This window comes from Dipodomys spectabilis, unplaced genomic scaffold (assembly GCF_019054845.1).
Source record: "Dipodomys spectabilis isolate Male_0828 unplaced genomic scaffold, ASM1905484v1 ptg000125l, whole genome shotgun sequence".
Classification (NCBI taxonomy): Eukaryota; Metazoa; Chordata; class Mammalia; order Rodentia; family Heteromyidae; genus Dipodomys; species Dipodomys spectabilis.
The window spans coordinates 9,765,142-9,786,050 of NW_024870802.1; the positions used below are offsets into that span (position 1 = coordinate 9,765,142).

Consider the following 20,909-nt stretch of genomic DNA (forward strand, 5'->3'; position numbering starts at 1 on the left):
TTTCCAATTCACACATTTAAAAGCTAATTTCATTTACCTTTCAAACTTTGTACAGGTTTTAGGATGAAAATTTCTACTAAGTAACAAATTTTTTTAAATCAGTACATTAATACTTAATGCTCTAAGGGTATTTATCAAAAAGAAAACCCTATTTTAGATGTGCTTGAAATTTAGTGTTTTAGGCACTATCATAATAAAACTAGCACCTCAATATTAGATCCTGCCTAAACAGGATGACCAATCACTGAAATAACTTTTTGTGTAAGAGTTTGTTTCTAGTGCATGATAAAATATATTTATTTACTGCATGAATAGCATACGTATACTCTTATGATTCACCAAAAGAAAAATTTCCAACTCTCTATGGCAGAGTTCCAAGTATAAAATTTAGGCATCATTGAGAAGTTAGGTCTGGTAAAAAGATATTTATTAATTCTTAATGATGTAACAGGTTGTTTTTAAAAATAACTTTAAATGTTATTCCTCTTAACAGTTTTTCGGTAACAGTGTCTAAAGAATACAATATTTAAGGTTAATATACAAAATCACCTTAGGGAATTACTGCAAGATGCTACTCTGCCAGCATGGCCTAGCATCTGTCTTCATTCATTTTCCCTTCATCTTTGCTGAAAACACCAAAACAGAAACAAAAATAAAAACAAAAACACACCTAGAAGGTGAAGCAGGTGATTGTCTTTGTGAGTGATATAACTGTGGCAGAAGATGAAGAGAATAGAATGACATACTTAAAAAAAAAAAAAAAAAGCCAAATCCAACCACAAAATGCTTCCCATTGTTATGATCCAGTGGAGTGCAAGCTAGGAATTGGATAGAATTTGGAAATCCGGCTCTGTGTGGATGGATTAAGGCATTCTGACTCTCCAGTCATTTTAAAGAACACTTCTTGTTCCTGCAGTTTCCTGGCAAACTCTTCCTCCAATGTCTTTAAAAAGAAGAGACAAAGAAATTGTTAAACATTGACATTATATTGTGCAGAATCTATTCTGATAGCCAAGATAAAACTACGGGCCGGAAACCCTTTCTCACATGCTATCAAAAGGAAGACGTGCCTCAGCAGTGAAGATCGTAAGATCTGCACAGCTTTCAGGTTCAAGACTGCTAGTCACACACATGGAAAACTTAGGTCAAGTAATGAAACTTTTAAGTCCTCTGCTGTAAAATAGAGGCAATAACCAGGTCCCTTGTCAATATACTGTGTGAAGATTAAATGTGATCATGATGTATTCCAGTAGAAGACACCTTTTACTGACCGTATCTCACCCATACGGCCCTTATCACTTCTTCATTTGTCTTAGTTATCAAGGTGCATATTTTTCTTCCATACTGGACTGTAGGCTGTGTGAAGGTAAGATCTAAACCACATGCATCTTTATCTACCCTTTAATACAAAGCAAAAATAATGTGTTTGATAAATATCTAAATATCCTGAATGTGATGGTATTGGTAGGTTAGGCCTTTGACAGAGAATTAAGTCATGAGGGTGGGGCACTCTGAATAGCATTAGTGCACTTTCTTTTTTTTTGGTCTGTCCTGGGGCTTGAACTCAGGGCCTGAGCACTGCTGTCCCTGAGCTTCTTTTGCTCAAGGCTAGCACTCTACCACTTGAGTCACAGCACCACTTTTGGCTTTTTCTGCTTATGTGGTGCTGAGGAATCGAACCCAGGGCCTCATGCCTGCAAGGCAAGCACTCTACCACTGAGCCACCTTCCCAGCCCACATTAGTGCCCTTGTAAGGAAGTCGAGAGTTCTTCCCCTCCTTTATGTGAGGACACAGCATGAAGCCAGCAGTCTGCACCCCAGAAGAAGGACCTGGGCAGAACCTGAGCATACTGGCTTTCTGATCTTGGCATTCCAGCTTTAGTTTACATTATTTTGTTACAGAGGCCTGCATGGACTAAGACAGTTATCAATAACTGTGATCAGGTTGTCAACTGTTACTTTGAAATCCAAATAAAACATAGGGAAAACATGGAAGAACACAGGAAAACTTCTCAAAAGAGAAGCTTGAGCTTTAGCCAGGAAGGAATGGTAATAATTTGATAGGCAGGATAGGAAAGGAAGGCCAATGGAGAAAGCTGGAAAAAATGGCACAAAGGCGTGTGAAGAGCACTGCCACAAAAGCCATCTGAGTAGAGAATTTTTTTAATGACACTTCTCTTTTTGGGGGGACAGGAGAGAGCAACTGGATTTGAACTCAAGACCTCATGCTTGCAAAGCACACACTCTTACCACTGGAACACACCTTCAAGCCTTCAAACACAATGCTTTAAGTAAAACTTTTAAAATTACCTTCTTAGTAATGCTATTGCTCAAAGTGGCAGAGCACTGGCCTTGAATGAAAAGCTTGGGGACAGTACCCAGGCCCTGAGTTCAAGCCCCAGAACCAACAAATAAATAAATAAATATATATATATATAATTACCTTCTTCCTAGGTCTCAATTTCTCTCTCCACTCCTTCAGTTCTTGGCTGTGTTCCTCATCTAACTCCTTGAGTTTCTGAGTCTCATGCTCAACCAACAGGTGGCACTTTTCATTCTGAAAATGAAGTTTGGCTTAAAAAATTTCATCTCAACTAGGCAATTTTTAACAGACATTTGTTTTTCAATCAAGCTATTATTGAAGTCCAAAGTGTACTTTAAGAGCCAAGCACCAAGAATTATAAAAGAAGTAATTTCTCATGACTGTATGTTTAAAAGCTAGATCTGTTAACAACAGGTCACATCAAAAAGAACTTAGAATTCTAAGGGCTTTTCTTTTCCTTCTTACCGGTTTGCACCAGGATGTAGAATTAAAACTACTCCTTCTATTCATGTATATGAAGTAAATGTATAGAGTATCTATACTGTCTTTACTACTCTGAACTTTTAATATTTTAGGGATATACAATGGTCCACACGTTCCAAGTGAGATCCAAAAACAACCCTCTCTAAAGTAACTTCTATATGTCTTAGGAGAAAAACTTCTGTGAACTTATCACTTTTTTCACAAATCTAGAAAAAAATCAACTCAGTTCTTTTGAATGGAAAACAAACTTTAGATCCAGAATCTGACAAGACTGCTCTCATCATTTTGAAAACTCTTCTCTTGCAAAATCTTTTTAAAAATCATACTCCATACTTTAAAAAAACTGTTTCTTAATTTATAATTTAGCTTCATGTTTGTAATTAATAATAGTTTTATGAAATATAAACAAGTGCCTATGACACTAAACTGATCCTATTTGTCCATACAGGAACCGTAACTTTTAAGTTCCAGTGTTTTCCTAAATAACATTCGTTGCACTTTGGTGAGCTTTTACTTTCACCACACCAGCCACAAGAGCTGCTTGACTACTAGAGTTCTGCTTGTGTGGCCCCTGGACTAACCTGCAGCTGATGCAGTTCTCGCACATTGGCCTCACACTGCAACTGAAGATCCCGCATTTGATTTTCATGTTTTTGATGCTGAGCTAATCTCTCATTTTTCTGCCTCTTCTCTTCTTGTGCAGCAAACTGTAAACAACAACAAAAGCAATTATGATTAATATCCTTGTTTTTATCTACATATTCTAAAGGACATTTAACAAAATTGAAAATGCAATATATTAAAGCCAAAACTAATAATATGGTATAACTCAAAGATGGAGTTTACACCAAGACTTGGACAAGAGGGAAAGCAGGAATAAGTCTGATTAAAAATCTTAATCCTCTTAAGGGCTTAATGATCTCAGTTAATTTTTTAATCTCTGACTGCTTTTTAAGTATCACAGTGAAGACATATTCGGACTGAAAATACTGTCCAAGTCCTCTCTTTCCAAGGGCCCAAGATCTGTTGTGGGGCAGGGAAGGGAGGTCTTCACTGACCACCACTCTGAGAAAATAACATGCCATGTTATCTAACCCCCAACCTAAGAATTAGAGCGAATAATCAGCAATCACAAAGTGGCACTAAATGTTTATGGCCAAAATTATGTGACATTTTTAAAGACCATTCAAACTTTACCTGCTTAATTTTGTCACGGTCCTGATCTGGTGTGGCCGTTGAGTTAATTCTCAAACTTTTCTTAAACATAGCCATTCGAGTCTTGGCCTCGCTGCGCTGGATCTTGGGCAGTCTTGCTCTTTCTTGAGTCTGTCTGTTTTTCAATTCCTCAATAAGTCTTTGATTATAACGCTGCATTTGTTCTGTTTCCTAAAAATTTTTCAACAGAATCCAGTAGTGTAGATATATTAAATACTCAAAACACACATATGTTGTTGAAGATGTCATTTGACATTATTTCTCACAGATAATATCTCTCCTGTTGCATAGTGACCAGAAAAACATTAGAGAAAAAAAATTTTTTAAGAAAAGCAAAGCCTTGGGCTGGGAAGGTGGCTCAGTGGTAGAGCGCTTGCCTTGTATGCATGAGGCCCTGGGTTCGATTCCTCAGCACCACATAAGCAAAAAGAAAAAAGCCGGAAGTGGCGCTGTGGCTCAAGTGGTAGAGCACTGGCCTTGAGCTGAAGAGCTGAGGGACAGCACCCAGGCCCAGAATTCAGGCCCCACAACTGGACCCCAAAAAAAAAAAAAAAGAAAGAAAGAAAAAAAAAAAGAAAAGAAAAGCCATTCCTGACATGGGTCTTACAATGAAAAGTCTTTTAGTAAGCATAGGAAATCCACATTTTTAGATATCTGAATCACAATGGAGCCAAAATCGCTACGTTTGAGATACAAAATGAAATGAAGATTTTAGAATATAAGGTCTACAACCTTATATGCTGGGAATGTGGCTTAGTGGTAGAGTGCTTGCCTAGCATGCATGAAGCCTAGAGTTCAATTCCTCAGTACCACATAAACAGAAAAAGCCAGAAGTGGCGCTGTGGCTCAAGGGGTAGAGTGCTAACCTTGAGCACAGAGAAGCTCAGGGACAGTGCCCAGGCCCTGCGTTCAAGGCCCAGGACTGGGAAAAAAAAAAAAAAAGACATAATTACTCCAAACTTCATCTAACAAATTTTCGATGAAAGTTAGGAAACCAAAATTCATATCTAAGAAAAACAAACTTCAAAAACACATACTTAAATGAACCAAAGTGTCGGGCACTGGTGGCCCACTCCTGTAATCCTAGCTACTCAGCAGGCTGAGATCTGAGGATTGCAGTTCAAAGCCAGCCCGGGCAGGAAAGTCTGTGAGACTCTTGACTCCAATAAACCACTCAGAAAACTGTAAGTGGTGCTGTGGCTCAAGTGGTAGAGCGCTAGCCTTGAGCTGAAGAGCTGAGGGACAGCACCCAGGCTCAGAGTTCAAATCCCACAACCAATCCCCCCCCTCCAAATAAAAAAGAAGACCAAAAGTGAAGATACTTTCCCTTCACTAACCTTCTCATGGCGCTTGAGTAGCTGATGTCTCTGCATGAAATACTGATCTTTAAGTTGCTGTTTAAGCAGCTGGTGTTTTTCTTGTAAGTGTCGTTCTTCAAGTTCCCAAATCGCAGCTTCTCGAGCTACAAAAAAGTAATTTTCAAAATGTCATTTGACCCTTTTAAATGCATATTGCTCCCAGGTTCAGTATTTGAAAAAAGTAAAATACTACACTAACTTATAAACTGACATTCTGAGCTATAAATAAAATATTACTAGTGTAAAATACGTTTTAAGGTCTACAAACTAAGAAATGTCCTACCAAGAACACCAAAATTCCATGTAGTCATCTTGAAAAGAAAAAAAAAAAACTAAGCAAATTTGTTAGGGGGATTAAGCACTTAAAATTCTATTCTATCATGCAGCCATTTAGTGTAATGTAGAGAGTAGACAAAATTATATAAATACATTTCTAACATTATCTAGATAGAAACAGTAGTTTTAATTCCTTTTTCATTCTGCTGCAGAGCAAAAAACCAAATCCAGGCCTTCATATATGTGAAGCACACATTCTACCACTAAAATATCCCTGTCTTATTTTAAGTACGTTTATAATTACTTTTCCCATTATAAAGGGAACATACATATATATATATATATATACATATGTGTATATATATCATATCTTCTAGTTAAAATTTTTTTTTCTCTTGCCAGGTGCCATGGTTCATGCCTAAATGTAGCTACTCAGGAGGCTAAGATCTGAGGATTGCAGTTCAAAGCCAGCCTAAGCAGGAAAGTCCATGAGACTCTAACTTCAATTAATCACAGAAAAAGCTGGAAGTGACACTGTGAGCAAAAAGAACTCAGGAACAGTGCCTAGGCTCAGAGTTCAAGCCCCCAGGACGACCCCCCCCCCAAAAAAATTCTCTTATATACCCCAAGTTTCTTTAACTTTCTCTTTTCCACTGTGCCAGAGGAAAGCATTCAAATACTTTCTATGGTGTATCACAGGTGCCAGTGGCTCACTCCTGTAATCCTAGCTACTCAGGAGGCTGAGATCTGAGGATCACGGTTCAAAGCCAGCCTGGGCAGGAAACTCCATGAGAATCTTATCTCCAATAAACCACTAGAAAACCAGAAGTGGCGCTGTGGCGGTAGAGCGGTCGCCTTGAGCTGAAGAGCTCATGGACAGCGCCCAAGCCCAGCGTTCAAGCCTCATGACTGACAAAAAAAAAACAAAAAAACATTGGCACCAAATCCTTTCTAAGGTGTATCTCAGCAATGTTCCTGAGGTACCACTTTATGTTCCACACCCACACTCGCTGTGGAATTTCATGTACCTCTCATGAGCTGTTGTTTGTTATTCAGGCATTCTCTTTCAATATTGGCCAATTCTGCCTTCTGTTGTTGGATGATCTTTTTCAGAGAGCCATCTAATTCTTGTTGCTGCTTCTGAACAAATTCTTGTTCCTAGAGACACAGTTAACCATCAATTAGTATTTACTGAGTTAAGTATCTATTTACTGAATTAAATATGCCTGTGTATTAGTAGTTTAACAAGATTCTCTCCTTCCCGCCAGGTGCTGGGATTTTACATGAGGCCAACCACACTGTCACTGAGCTACATCCTCTGTGGTTAACATTTCTAAATGAAGTTTATAAAGTTAGCTGGATTTGAAAATCACCAAATTTCCTGCCCATGTAATTGTAACCCCTCTGTACAGTATGTTCTCAAATAAAATAAAATAAAATTTAAAAAATAAATAAATAAATAAAAGCAAAAGATAAAAAAAAAAAAAAGAAAATCACCAAATTATATAGTATGGATATGGTGTAAATGTATTAGTCATTTAATTCAACTCTAGGTAAGTATTAGAATGTACAATATTCTAAATTTACTATTAAGAATAATATACACAAAAAAGTTAGTATCCCATTCAAAATTAAAATTCTGTAATAATACATTAGTAGTTTTGGGGCACAATTAAATTTACAGCTTTTTAAAACTGACTGTTCGCTATAGTGTGACTAGAACAAGAAGGCATGAGAGAAACCCTCTAGAAAGGTAATAAACAGCTAATAAGCAAAATCAATCATTAGAATTTTAAACTCTATTTTTCTAAGAAACCCAGAGTAAGGAAAGAAATATTATCACTGCACTAATAGAGAAAGACAGTGTTTATAGCAACAGCCTGAGCCTAAAAAGAATAACAGATTTAAAGTCTTAATGAAAAATAATGTAAACTAAAGAAATGTAAACTAAGCCGGGTGCTGGTGGCTCACGCCTGTAATCCTAGCTACTCAGGAGGCTGAGATCTGAGGATCGTGGTTCAAAGCCAGCCCAGGCAGGAGAGACCGTGAGACTCCTATCTCCAATAAAAACCACCAGAAAACCAGAAGTGGCACTGTAGCTCAAGTGGTAGAGCGCTCGCCTTGAGCTGAAGAGCTGAGGGACAGCGCCCAGGCCCAGAGTTCAAGCACCACGGCCGAACAAAAAAAAGAAAAAAGAAATGTAAACTAGACTAGGAAAGTGACTCATGTTATACATCTACAAATCAAGAAATTCTACTAACATGTCTAGAACCTACTAATTTAATCAACGAACATTTATTGAGATATATGACCTACCAAATTTGTACTTTTTAAAAATAGTACATTTAGATCTCCATTCCTTTCTTGGGAGGAAAGAAGTGGTGATTCGCTCTCAAGGGATATACAGATCAGTTCTACCTTGGACTTAGAATTCAGGACTGAAAAGGGTATTTCAGCTATAATCCTTTCTCTCGCACATCCAAGAGAACAAATCTATTTTAGAGCTATTCTTTCTTTGGCCTTGGGTGGGATCTGGTAAAGTCCCAATCACACCAGCCTGACCTTCCCGTGCACTCGGGGTCTAACAAGAGTTCCTCAAGATTCCTGCCTGTCAAGATTCCAGGCTGTCAGGGCCGTAACATGGAGTCAAGTGATGCTACTTCACTGGCATCACCATTTGTATTCTAGCATAAATACAATAGTAGATATACTATAGTAGAAAGAAAAAAAAGTAAATTATCTCTAAAAAAATACAATTACCCACTTTACCTATTAATTTAATCACAGTCATAGAATGTCGGTTAATATTTAAATTCAAAACTAGTAAGGGCTTTTGCATTTTACTAAATACTAATCTATATGATTATCTTTTAAGCACTTATAATAGTTCTTAAAGCATCTCTACTGCCTACAATAAATATTTGTAACAAAATTTGCTCCTCTTTTAATTCTAAAATTTCTATATGCAAACTTGTCGAGTAAACTTACAACCTGAAGATATAGTAAATGGATTTTTGTAAAACATTTTATCATTGATTTGCATAAAGGATTTTTTAATGTTTACATAGACAGAAACAATGGATCAAACTTAAATAGCATTTATCCAAATTTTATATTTAGACTCAGAAATCAAATGCAAAAATTTAGACTGAAATCAATAAATATGTGCAAATGAAAAACTGAAGTATAAGCCATGGTTCTAAAGTTAAATATATAATTATTCATTTGTGCAAGTTTTGTCATATTGCTATGTTTTTGTTTAGCTTATACAATTAAGTTCAAAGAAAACCTTCATTAGGCACTCAAATAACTATTGGGCTTTATACCAGGTCAGTTTATTAAAATAAAAGGCAGTTTCAATTCCAAGGAACTTCCATGCTTTTGGTAGCAAGTATTAATAATCTTGAGCTTTCAGCCCCTTTCCTTAGTATCGCACTTAAAAGGTCAAAAGTGAACCACAGAAAACTCAAAGCTGAAGAAACCATGCCTTACAATGACTTATAGTAATGTGCCCTGAAGACGGTAACACATAAAGGGTGAAGCATGGCTACGATGGATACACAGAGGTGATACTAGTGCTGTACTGATCCAGAAAGTGAAAACAGGATCAGCAGGCCAAAGTCAAGGTAGGAAGTTATAAACCCAACATATGGAAGTGGCCCCAAAGAACCTAGATGCCTCACAGCTGAATAGACGGGCTCTGAATACTACTGTAGTCAGGAATACTACCCAGAAGTTTCAATCTTAAATCTAAAAATTACCTGAAAAGGATCCTTACATAAACATTAATATATTTCATTATCTCAAAAGAAATGAAATTTTAATATTATTGAGTATTGATTAAATTTCTTAACTTCAAAAGCCACGTAGAATTCATTCACAGGAGAATATATAATTAGAAATTACCAGGGGAGAATAATGAATGACATTGATCAAGATGTACTATTCTCATAAACTGAGATTGAATTGAAACACCTTCATATAACTAAAGATTAAAAATTATTTTTAAAGAACTTACAGAAAATATGAGAAATCTTACATTCGAAAAAGATTAAACAAATGACATTTCACATAAAAAGATAGGAAATGAGTTTTACTACTAGCAGTAACAAATAAAGGAAACAGCAAAGGAATTGAAAATATTAAAGCCAAAGTAGTTTTAAAGAATAGAAACACCCAAACACAGGTGGCTCATGCCTATAATCCTATCAACTCAGATGCTGAGATCAGAGGATCAAGGTTCAAAGCCAGCCCAAACAGAAAAGTTGGCAAAACTTCAAAATAACCAGCAAAAAAGTCAGGTAGTATGGCACTATCTATAAGCAACCAAGCCAACCAACAGTGAGAGGCTCTAAAGTTCAAACCTCAATATGACAAAAAAAAAAACAGGCACATAAATTATACAATCAGTGCCCTTTAAAATTACAAATTCAAATTCTGATAAGGAATTTTAAATAACTAGAAGGCATTAAAACTACAACTTTGGAATCTAAAAAACCCTTAGAAATTTGATCATTTCAAATCAAAAGATTTAGTCAAAAATGGTAATAATCAGAAAAGCAATGATAATTAATTCTTTTCTCTTTCATACAAAGCTAGTGCTTTTACTTTTAGAAGACAGCAAAAAGTGTCAAATATTTGCCAATAATAATAATAATAAAATGTCTGAAGTCAAGCTGTAGTATACCTACTCCAATTGTATATATCACACATCACAAACAAAAATTACAATGTTAGATGAGCTACTCCTCTCTGTGAAACTGGGAAAAAGAATACAGCCTGGAATTCCAGACTTAGGACTACAAAACAAGAGTAGCAACTCTATTCATTATTGGCAATTTGAATAAATAGAGACTAGAGTTAAATCACTATTTCTGCCATGGCTTTTCTGACCATATCCAGAGTTTAGAACATCTATTAAATTTAAACTCAGATGCAATCAAAATGTCACTCCACACAAAGATAAGTATCTAATCACAGCATTCAAACTTCTCACATGTGCAAAGCTTACAAAGTACTACGAGGAAGATATTTTACTTTTAAGAAGATAAAAAATCTCCAATTAGAATTTGTGCTTGAGTAGATAGAAAAAAAGAACACTACATTCAAAGTGTTCTAGTTCCAGTTCTACCATTAATCTCTTAACTTTTAGATCCATCATTTAAGTCTTCTGTGACTAATTCTTCCTGAAAATATGTATGCCCATCCTTTTAAGAAGATGGTTGCAGTGAGAATGGCATGTGAACAATTTTTGAAGTACACTCTGCTATAAATCGTGTCAGACTGCTACCACTCTCATTGGTACTGAAATTATCTATCAAGCATCTGGATTTTAGCAAATGAAGTGAACAATGAAAAGGCACATGTGAGTCACACAAAGAGCAGGTAAAACAGGAAAAGGCACCTTCCCATAGGCATGCAGGACTTACGTCCTGCATTTGGGCGTTGAAGACTGCACAAGATGACAACTGAAAAGACTGAATCATGACCTGAGCAACACCCTGTGAATCAGAATACAATGCACCTCCCAGTAAGAACATATCTGAACGACTTTTTATAAATAGAAAGAATTACACAAATGTTATATTTCTTGAGCCATGAGTCAACTCAATGAACACAGAAGCCTCTTCTCATCTGTAGAATTAAAATTTGGACTAGCTTAGTGGCTTACAAATTCTAATGTATTGCTATTGTTTGGGGTAGGTTTTTGTTTTTGTTTGTTTTTTTTAATAACGAAAATTCCCACCAAGCTAAGCACTGATGGTTTATGCCTATAATCCTAGCTACTCAGGAGGCTGAGATCTAAGGATCAAGGTTCAAAGCCAGCCTGGACAGAAGTCCCGTGAAACTCTTATCTTCAATTAACTATTCAAAAACCGGAAGTAGAGCTGTGGGGCTCAAAGTGGCAGAGTGCTAGCTTTGAGCAAAAGAGCTCAGAGATAGTGCCTGGGCCCCTGAGATCAAGCCCCACAACCAACAACAAAATTCACCAAAAAAATCTGTTAATAAAACAGGCAAAAACCAGCGGCCTTTCATTAAAAGCAGGCCAAAGATCAGTCTGACTTGGAAGAGCACCTGAGAGAACAATCTGAAAATCCCTACATGGAGTATCAAGTGTGTTCTAGCTCCATGATTTGACTTATAAATTGTCAAAAATGTCTAAAGTAAAACCAGTGGCTCACATCTGTAGTCCTGGATACTCAGGAGGGTAAGATCTGAAGATCATGGTCTAAATCCAGCCTGGCAGGAAAGTCCATGAGACCCTTATCTCCAATTAACCACCAAAAATCTGGACATGGAGCTGTGACTCAAGTGGTAGAGAACCACACAAGCTAAAAAGCTAAGTAAGACACCATACTACAATCCTGAGTTCAAGATCCAGGAATGTTACACAAAAAAATGTAAGTATACTATAAAGTTATTAAGTCTTAATTTATCATAATATATCAGACTATATAGTTATTAAGTCTTAGTAAATTTATTACATGAATAAAATGTTTTTGAAATGTCAGATGCTAAACTCATTAAATTTACAGAAGGAATTTACTGTTACTTTCAGCCCTACATGGAAAGTGTAGGCCAGCCCACAAAACTATATGTAAAAACACCAACACAGACTTAATGAAGCACAGAATCACCTAATTTTCAATACTAAATTTCTATTTCAATTCTATAAAGTTTATATAGTACATCTTCTGCAACTAAGAAGTTCTACATTCTGTTATAAGGTAAAACTATTGTTCATTATCTAGTTTGAAATCCACGTTAACCAAAAGTAGATGTGTGAGCAGCAAGGACTTCCTCTTCACTCTGTTCACAAGAAATGACCAATAACCATGGAGTCAAGTGAATGAGAGTTTAGATGAAGCACAAAGTGGTTGCTGAAATACGAAAGGCTGTATGATGTGATATTCGGTGGTTCAGTTGATGAAACAAACAAGGAATAAACTTGTCTAGATGAAGATCTTGGCTTTACCACGACCAGATATGTGACCTTGGAGAGTCACTCAACCTTACTGTGCTTGGTCCCTCATATCTAAGATGGGGGTAATGTTTGTTCTGAAAGTAAGTACAACCAGGTCAAGCATTGACTATGTTTTAAAGAAGACAGTCATAAGTCAAAAACATAGTAGCACTGTGTTTGATACCATCACCTTAAACTAGTAATCATCACACCAGGATGAAATGTTTTACTGGCTCATAGAAAGAAAAAAAAAAGAAAGGCAAACTAGCCAGGCGCTACTGGTAGCTCATGCCTGTAATCCTAGCTACTCAGGAGGCTGAGATCTGAGAATCAGTTCAAAGCCAGCTGGGGCGGGAATAGTCCAGTAGCATTGTGGCTCAAAGTGGTAGAGTGCTAGCCTTGAGCAAAAGATTTCAGAGACAGTTCCCAGACTGTAAGTTCAAGCCTTACAACTGACAAAAACAAAAAAAGGCAAAAAGGCAGACTAATTTTATTCCGATAAGCTAGCTTTAAATTTTTAAATTCCAAGACGATGTTCTCCTTATTTTTTATAGTCTTAGAAATATTCCCCCCTCCTCTGAAACAGCAACAAGTAAATAGCAGTCTTAAAATACCATGACTTGACAAAAAGTAAGAAATAAAAAGTTTAATGGCAATCTAGGTGTTTTGTTGTGTCTATTTCTATTTATGGCTCTACAAAATCCAAAGTTTTGTAACTCTATTTTTTGTGTGGGTGTATGCCAGTAGTGAGGCTTGAACTCAGCGTTCTAAGCTTTACTTTGGCTTTGTGGCTCAAAGCTGCCACGCTATCACGTAAGCCATACCATTACTTGTAGGTTTTTGCTGGTTATGTGGAGGTAAGTCTTTCTATTTGTCCTGGGCTGGTTTTGAACTTTGATCCTCAGATCTCAGCCTAAGTAGCTGCTTTTGCAGGTGTGAGCCACCAGCTCCCAGCCTGGAACTACTTTTCAAAAGTCACATAAAATCATACCATAAGCCGGGCGCTGGTGGCTCACGCCTGTAATCCTAGCTACTCAGGAGGCTGAGATCTGAGGATCGCGGTTCAAAGCCAGCCTGGGCAGGAGAGACCGTCAGACTCCTATCTCCAATAAACCACCAAAAAACCGGAAGTGGCGCTGTAGCTCAAGTGGTAGAGCGTTCACCTTGAGCTGAAGAGCTGAGGGACAGCGCCCAGGCCCAGAGTTCAAGCCCCATGGCCGACCAAAAAAAAAAAAATCATACCATAAAAGTAATCCAAGCGTCAATAACATATAATTCACATCTCTTCCTTTTATTGACATATGTAACTAAAAATAAGACTTATTCTTCCATCTTTGCCTCCAGGCTGAATGTAAAGGTAATTTAAAATTTTACTTTTACTATAAAAATCCTTATAAAGGTTTATGAAATCGTGCTAGAAAATTATACTTGTCTAGTTTCATGAAGAATTTACCCATTTTATGTTAAAGCCTTACATAATTCACAATCAAGTTTCTTCATGTAATAGCATGTAGGTAAAAATACAGTCTATTCTCTGAACGGCTGGATTCTGAACCAAAAACAAAAACAAAAGCAGTGGCCTAGTGCAGATAATTCAAACCTATAATCCTAGCTACCAAGAAGATCTGAGGGTTGCAGTTCAAAGCCTGCCCAGGCAGACAAATCCAAGAGATTTTTTTTTTTTTGGTCGATTGTGGGGCTTGAACTCTGGGCCTGAGTGCTGTCCTTCAGCTCTTCAGCTCAAGGCTAGTGCTCTACCACTTGAGCCACAGCGCCACTTCTGGCTTTTTCTGCTTATGTGGTGCTGAGGAATCGAATCCAGTGCCTCATTCATACAAGGCAAGTACTCTACCGGTTAGCCACCGTCCTAGCCCCCAAGAGATTTTTATCTCCAATTAATGATCAAAAGTCAAGAAGTGGAGCTGTGGCTCAAGTGGTAGAGCCCCAATCGTGAGCAAAAAAAAAAAACAAAAATTCCTGAGCAACAGCAAGACAGAGGCCCTAAATTCAAGCCCCAGTCTGACAGAAAAGAGAGAAGGGAAGGGAGGGGAAATATAGAAACAATGACTTCCTCATACACATTCTTTTCCTAAGCATAACATTATACACTCACCCTCCAATATTCTGTGCCATCTGTTATCAAGCATTGGCACTGCCACTTAAAATACTAAGCTTCCTCATTAGATTAAATAGATTCTACATTAACAGTATTTTATTTCTTTCATCTAGAGTCAGTTTTCTAACCATTGCTTTCATATCTTCAACTTAATGCCACCAACAGTGTGAATTAGTATGATAATAAGAAGATCCTGGGAATCTACGGATAGAAGTTCAACGTCATATAATAATTAGTTAAAATCTGCTTTTTCACCCCTGGTTCACTGAGCTGTGAGAAAATGCTGCTTTCTGTTTTTAGTAGCATTAAGCTGCTCTGTTACCTGAGCATGCTGGCTTTGTGCAAGCTCCTCTTTCTTGCGTTTCATGAGCTCTTTTTTCAGCTCTTTGGGTGCTTTTTCCACTTCATTTGCAACCTACAGTATACAAGCATGCAGGAGGTGGGGAAATAATACTTTCTCCACAGCAAGCATTTACGTGAGCAGACAAGCTTTAAGTGAAATATTAAAGGTAAAAAGGTCCCTCTGACATGCATCAGCCAAAGTGTTAGTTTGATGAAAAAGAAGAGGCAGACAGAGCATGCTTAATCTCAGCACAGAAAGGATTGTTATAGCATATAAAGGTTGACAGGTTGCTCAGTTATACTTATAAGTCATTTTTCTCTCAAAAGTCCAAATATAATCAGTGCAGAATTACCTGCAGCACTAACACCAAACTAAAGGTTTTGATAAACTCAGCTGACTTTTTCAAAAGATCATAAAACTAAAAACAAATCTACTGACATTGGTTGAAATGCTGAACATAAAGACAAGCTAATGCCATTCAAAAAAATGTTAACTTTTTTAACTGACAAAGAAATACTCTAAATGGAATCTACTTAGTGAGACCAGGTATTTTAAAACGGGAGTGAGGGGGGTAATAAGTCTTAGAATATACAAAGGAGAGGAAGTGGCACTGTGGCTCACCTTGAGCTCCCAGGCCCAGAGTTCAAGATTTTGGTCTGTTGTGAAACAGGCCAAAAAAAAATTTTTCCCATAAAACACACCATTTTATAGAGTGTGACAAAAAAGACACTGGGGTCACTTTTTGTTGAATCAGAATAACATTCTCCTTTGTTGACAACTTTTAAATCAGTAAAAGAACTAATCAAAGTTTATTAAACTATGATTTATTGCACCAATGTATATTATAAAAGTATATAAAGTTCCTTCTATTAATTATTTCAAAACCCTAAATGAATTCCAAACCTACCAATAAATCCAGCTATGAAAAACAATCACGTTTACAAGGAGAAGCACCAAAAGAAACCAAATCACCACATGCCAGTGATAGTCCAAGAGAGAGACTGATTATGGTTTAACATTGTATTCAAATTTTTCCATCAGTAATTCCTCAGGAAACCAAATCACCAATAAAAGGAAGAGACTCCCCAAATGCAAGAAGTTTAGCAATAAGAAAAAAAATACATAACAAAATTATTTAAAATATGCATATCATAATCTCAAACATGTTCACTAGTTAAAACTTTCCTACGTCTAACTACAGACTTACTTGTTTAGTACTAAGTCATATACTTACCTGTAACATTCTTTTAATTTAATCTAATACAAAAAATAATACAAATTACTCACAGTTGTAAGAAAATTAACAAATATACTCATCATGGTATATGAAGCAATCTATGTAAAACATAGTAAGAAACCTACTGGGGTGTTTAATTTGGGGGGGGAGTATGAGAAGGGGTGAAATTGGATATAATAATGAAATACAACTTCCAGAATAACTAATATAGGTCAATAAAAAATTTAAAAATAAAAACAACGCTGGGCGCCAGTGGCTCCCACCTATAATCCTAACTACTCAGGAGGCTGAGATCTTAGGATCACAGTTCAAAAGCCAGTCTGGGCAAGAAAGTCCATGAGAGTCTTATCTCCAATAAACCACCAGAAAACCAGAAGTGGTGCTGTGGCTCAAGTGGTAGAGCCCTAGCCTTGAGCTGAAGAGCGGAGGGACAGTGCCCAGGCCCAGAGTTCAAGTCCCACAACCGACAAAAAAAAATTTTTTGAGAAATCAAATAAATTTGTACACCTTTATACTTATCTTTGCCTAAAGAAATCACTGAATACATAACATTGACATTCTTCTCTAATCTATTTAAGATTTAAGTATGTTGTTCAATTTTTTCATAATTTAAATGAAGGAAATAAATCTGGATCTTTAAAATGAGTGGCAAAGTGAAAATGTAGATGCTGGTTGAGTTTAGACTTCTTTTAATCCTAACAGAGTTGATTATAATTATTTTCCCTGGGGTCTTTTATATCATGAAAAGATAAACCTTCTTCCCATACTGAAGATACAGGGAGGAAAAAAAAACTTATCTCTGAAAATTGGTAAAGTGCTCATAGTTTTAATTTGGGGACAAATGATGCACTAAAATATGAAAATCTTCCTTATGAATCAACAACAATCTTTTACAGTAAATAATAGTAAAAATAAATTCTGTAACAATATGGAACCATTTCCCAAAAGATGAAAAAATTCAATCCAATTAATTAACTTTACAGATATTTTTCACTTCTGATTTTTCAATGTACCTTACAATTTGATGAGCTTATAGTTATTAGTTTGTATTTCAAGTTCTTCAGTTTTTTGTCACAATGTCTAAGAAATCAACAGAGCTAATTTTAAAAATTTGCGAGAAGTATGAATTAAGAATAATAAGGCTGTAACCCTCTGTATAGTATCTTTACAATAAAAAAAAAAAAAAAGAATAATAAGGCTGGGCGCTGATGGCTCACGCCTATAATCCTAGCTACTCAGGAGGTTGAGATCTGAAGACCCCAGTTCAAAGGCAGCTCAGGCAGGAAAGGCCATGAGACTCTTATCACTAATTAACCTCCAGAAAACCAGAAGTGGCACTGTGGCTCAAAGTGGTAGAATGTTAGCCTTGAGCAAAAAGAGCCAGTACCAAGGCCCTGAGTTCAAGCCCCACAATGAAGGAAGGAAGAAAGGGAGGGAAGGAGGGAGAGAAAAAAGAGAGAAAGAAAGAGAAAGAGAGAGAGAGAGAAAGAGAGAAAGAATAGCAATAAAGTGAATTATTTATTGCTGTCACTATTAAACACCAATGAAGTAAGTTTTCTCAAAAAAAAAAAAAAAAAGAACCAGGAGCTGGTAGCTCACGCCTGTAATCCTAGCTACTCAGGAGGCTGAGATCTGAGGATCGCGGTTCAAAGCCACCCCAGGCAGAAAAGTCCGTGAAACTTTTTTTTTTTTTTGATCCAGTCGTGGGGCCTGAACTCAGGGCCTGGGTGCTGTCCCTCAGCTCTCCAGTTCAAAGTTAGCACTCTACCACTTGAGCCACAGCGCCACTTCCGGCTTTTTTCTTTTTGCTTATGTGGTACTGAGGAATCGAACCCAGGGACTCATGCATGCAAGGCAAGCACTCTACCACTGAGCCACCTTCCCAGCCCCTCCATGAAACTCTTTTTTTTTTTTTTTGTCGGTCGTGGGGCTTGAACTCTGGGCCTGGGTGCTGTCCCTCAGCTCTTCAGCTCAAGGCGAGCGCTCTACCACTTGAGCTACAGCGCCACTTCCGGTTTTCTGGTGGTTTATTGGAGATAAGAGTCTCACGGTCTCTCCTGCCCGGGCTGGCTTTGAACCGCTATCCTCAGATCTCAGCCTCCTGAGTAGCTAGGATTACAGGCGTGAGCCACCAGCGCCCGGCTCCATGAAACTCTTATCTCCAATAAACCACCAGAAAACCAAAGTGGCGCTGTAGCTCAAGTGGTAGAGTGCTCGCCTTGAGCTGAAGAGCTGAGGGACAGCGCTCAGGCCCAGAGTTCAAGCCCCACGACCGACAAAAAAACAGGGGGGGGGCTAAGAATGTGGCTTAGAGGTAGAATACCTGCCTAGTATGCACGAAGCCCTGAGTTCAATTCCTCAGTACCACATAAACAGAAAAAGCTGGAAATGGTGCTGTGGCTCAAGAGGTAGAGTGCTAGCCTTGAACACAGAGAAACTGAGGGGCAGTGCCCAGGCCCTGCATTCAAGCCCCAAGACTGGCAAAAAAAAAAAAAAATTCCTACATAAAGACTTAAATTTTGCATTAAGAAAAGAAGAATGGTAGTTTAGAACATAGTAAGACTTAAAGACTTGGTTCAAGGTTTAGCTAGCCATGTAGTGTAGTTTATAAACTTGATCTGACCGCTGAAACTTTTTATGCAGTTTCCTTGGCAGTAAAATAGGGATAATACTTGTCCTTACTAGGGCCAGCCCATCAGTTGGGAAGACAGAACTGAAGAATGAATGAGTGCTATTCAACTGTCAGATATGATTCCTAATTTCTTAGCAAGCCTTAACTTTACATTTAAAAAAAAAAAAACCTTTACAATAAAATTAAATAAATATAAATTTAAAAATACTCATAGGAGGAGAGGGATGATATTGTCCACAAAGAAACATACTCTTTACCTGACTCACGTAACTGTAACCCCTGTGTACATCACCTTTACATACGTAACAATAAAAACGTAACTATATAATTTTTGTATATATATAACGTAACAATTTAAAACAACTTTAAAAAATTCCATAGTAGCTAAAAGCTGTCATACTCACTCACCTCCTTCTTTCGATTCTTTAGCATATTTTGAAATTTGGACAGCTCTTTCTCTTGTTCTCCTTTAATGCGTTTGGCCTCGTCTCGCAAGCGATTTGTGTGTTCTTGTTCCAGTCGTTCAATAGTTTGTTTCTGCTGCTTTTCTAGATTCTCAATTTCCTGGTCATACTGTCGTTTTTTACTCTGTAAAACAATGTGGCTTGTCACTCATACTAATTCATTATAGTGGAAAGGTTTAATAAGACCATATAACTAGCATTTAAATTTAAAGGTGAAATACAACCTTTGCAATACTAAACAAATTAAATACACTAAAATGAAAGATACTTCAAAAAGAATAGCATTTATTTTCTAGCATGGAAAATACTTTACTATAGGACCAATAGAATGCTCAAAATTTTTAGACACACCCAATGAATACCTAGTTTCTATGAATTATTAAAATGAATTAGAGGGGGTGAGAAGTGGGCTCAGTGATAGAGTGCTTGCCTTGCATACACTTGCATGCCTTGCATGAGGCCCTGGGTTCGATTCCTCAGCACTACATATGCAGAAAAAGCTGGAAGTGGCACTGTGGCTCAAGTGGTAGAGTGCTAGCTTTGAGCTGAAGAGCTGAGGGACAGTGCCCAGGCCCAGAGTTCAGGCCCACAACCAACCAACATACATACATACATAAAATGAATTAGAAATTCTCAGTATTCATTACAGAAAATTTTTGATAAATCAAGGGCTCATCTGAAGTCATTTAATTACTTGTCATTCTCAGATTTACCTTACTCACTGAGATCTTAAACCAAATCAAAAAGCAAAACATTTCAGAAAAAAAATTGGTTAGAAGAGTATTCTCATAAGGTTCTGGAAAACAGAATGTGAATAATATTAATGAAAACAGTTTTCATTATTTTCTTAGCAATAGAACCTAAGTCATATAAATCAACTAGTGCTACACTTAATACAAAACAATACTCACAACTTAAAATTTACAGACAGCAGGACTGTACTTAAAACTTGAAATACTAATTTCAATTATCTTTTTCAACATGTTATTAATTTTTATGTCACATTACCAAGTCCCTTTCCAACTCTGGACACAAGTAAAAACTGAAAGATGTCCAACAATTACCCTCACTAGTTAGCACTGTATTCTAGGGTAACAATGAAAAGAGAAATGTAGGCTTAACTACTAGGAACAAGAGAAGGTAGATTCTAGAAAAAAGAAGAAGATAGGAGATAAAGAAAGAAGAAAGGAGGAGGAAGAAGAAGACAACTGCTAGCTTTAAATTTTTATGATTCTAAATTCAAAAGATTAAACTGGAACATTGTAAAGTTATCCAGCTTAGGTACATTTAAGAACTTTGAAAAGCCTCTACTGGTTTATGATTCCAAGTTTTCAGGTCAGGTTGCACTTGAGAAAATACAAAGGCCCTGTCAAACTTTAAATAAGTAATTTAAAAAAAAAATTTTTTTTTTTTCCTGGTCAGTCGTGGGGCCTGAACTATGGGCCTGGACACTGTCCCTCAGTTCTTCAGCTCAAGGCTAGCACTCTATCACTTGAGT

The 20,909-nt window shown here is 37.0% G+C and overlaps 1 protein-coding gene across 2 annotated transcripts in view; it reads right to left on the minus strand.

Moving 5' to 3' along the window:
* Positions 1-410: 410 nt before the first annotated feature.
* Positions 411-20,909, minus strand: part of Slk (STE20 like kinase) — a 48,750-nt gene continuing 28,251 nt past the window's right edge. Inside the window, exons 12-19 of one of the 2 annotated variants that reach the window (XM_042689613.1) lie at positions 19,356-19,535; positions 15,058-15,150; positions 6,684-6,813; positions 5,359-5,483; positions 4,004-4,192; positions 3,388-3,513; positions 2,444-2,557; positions 411-943 (exon numbers count right to left, since the gene is read on the minus strand). In XM_042689613.1, coding sequence (XP_042545547.1) covers positions 797-943; positions 2,444-2,557; positions 3,388-3,513; positions 4,004-4,192; positions 5,359-5,483; positions 6,684-6,813; positions 15,058-15,150; positions 19,356-19,535 — 1,104 coding nt within the window. In that variant the 3' untranslated portion in view covers positions 411-796. The remainder of the gene's footprint in view (positions 944-2,443; positions 2,558-3,387; positions 3,514-4,003; positions 4,193-5,358; positions 5,484-6,683; positions 6,814-15,057; positions 15,151-19,355; positions 19,536-20,909) is intronic. The other variant, XM_042689614.1, reaches the window with a different exon arrangement.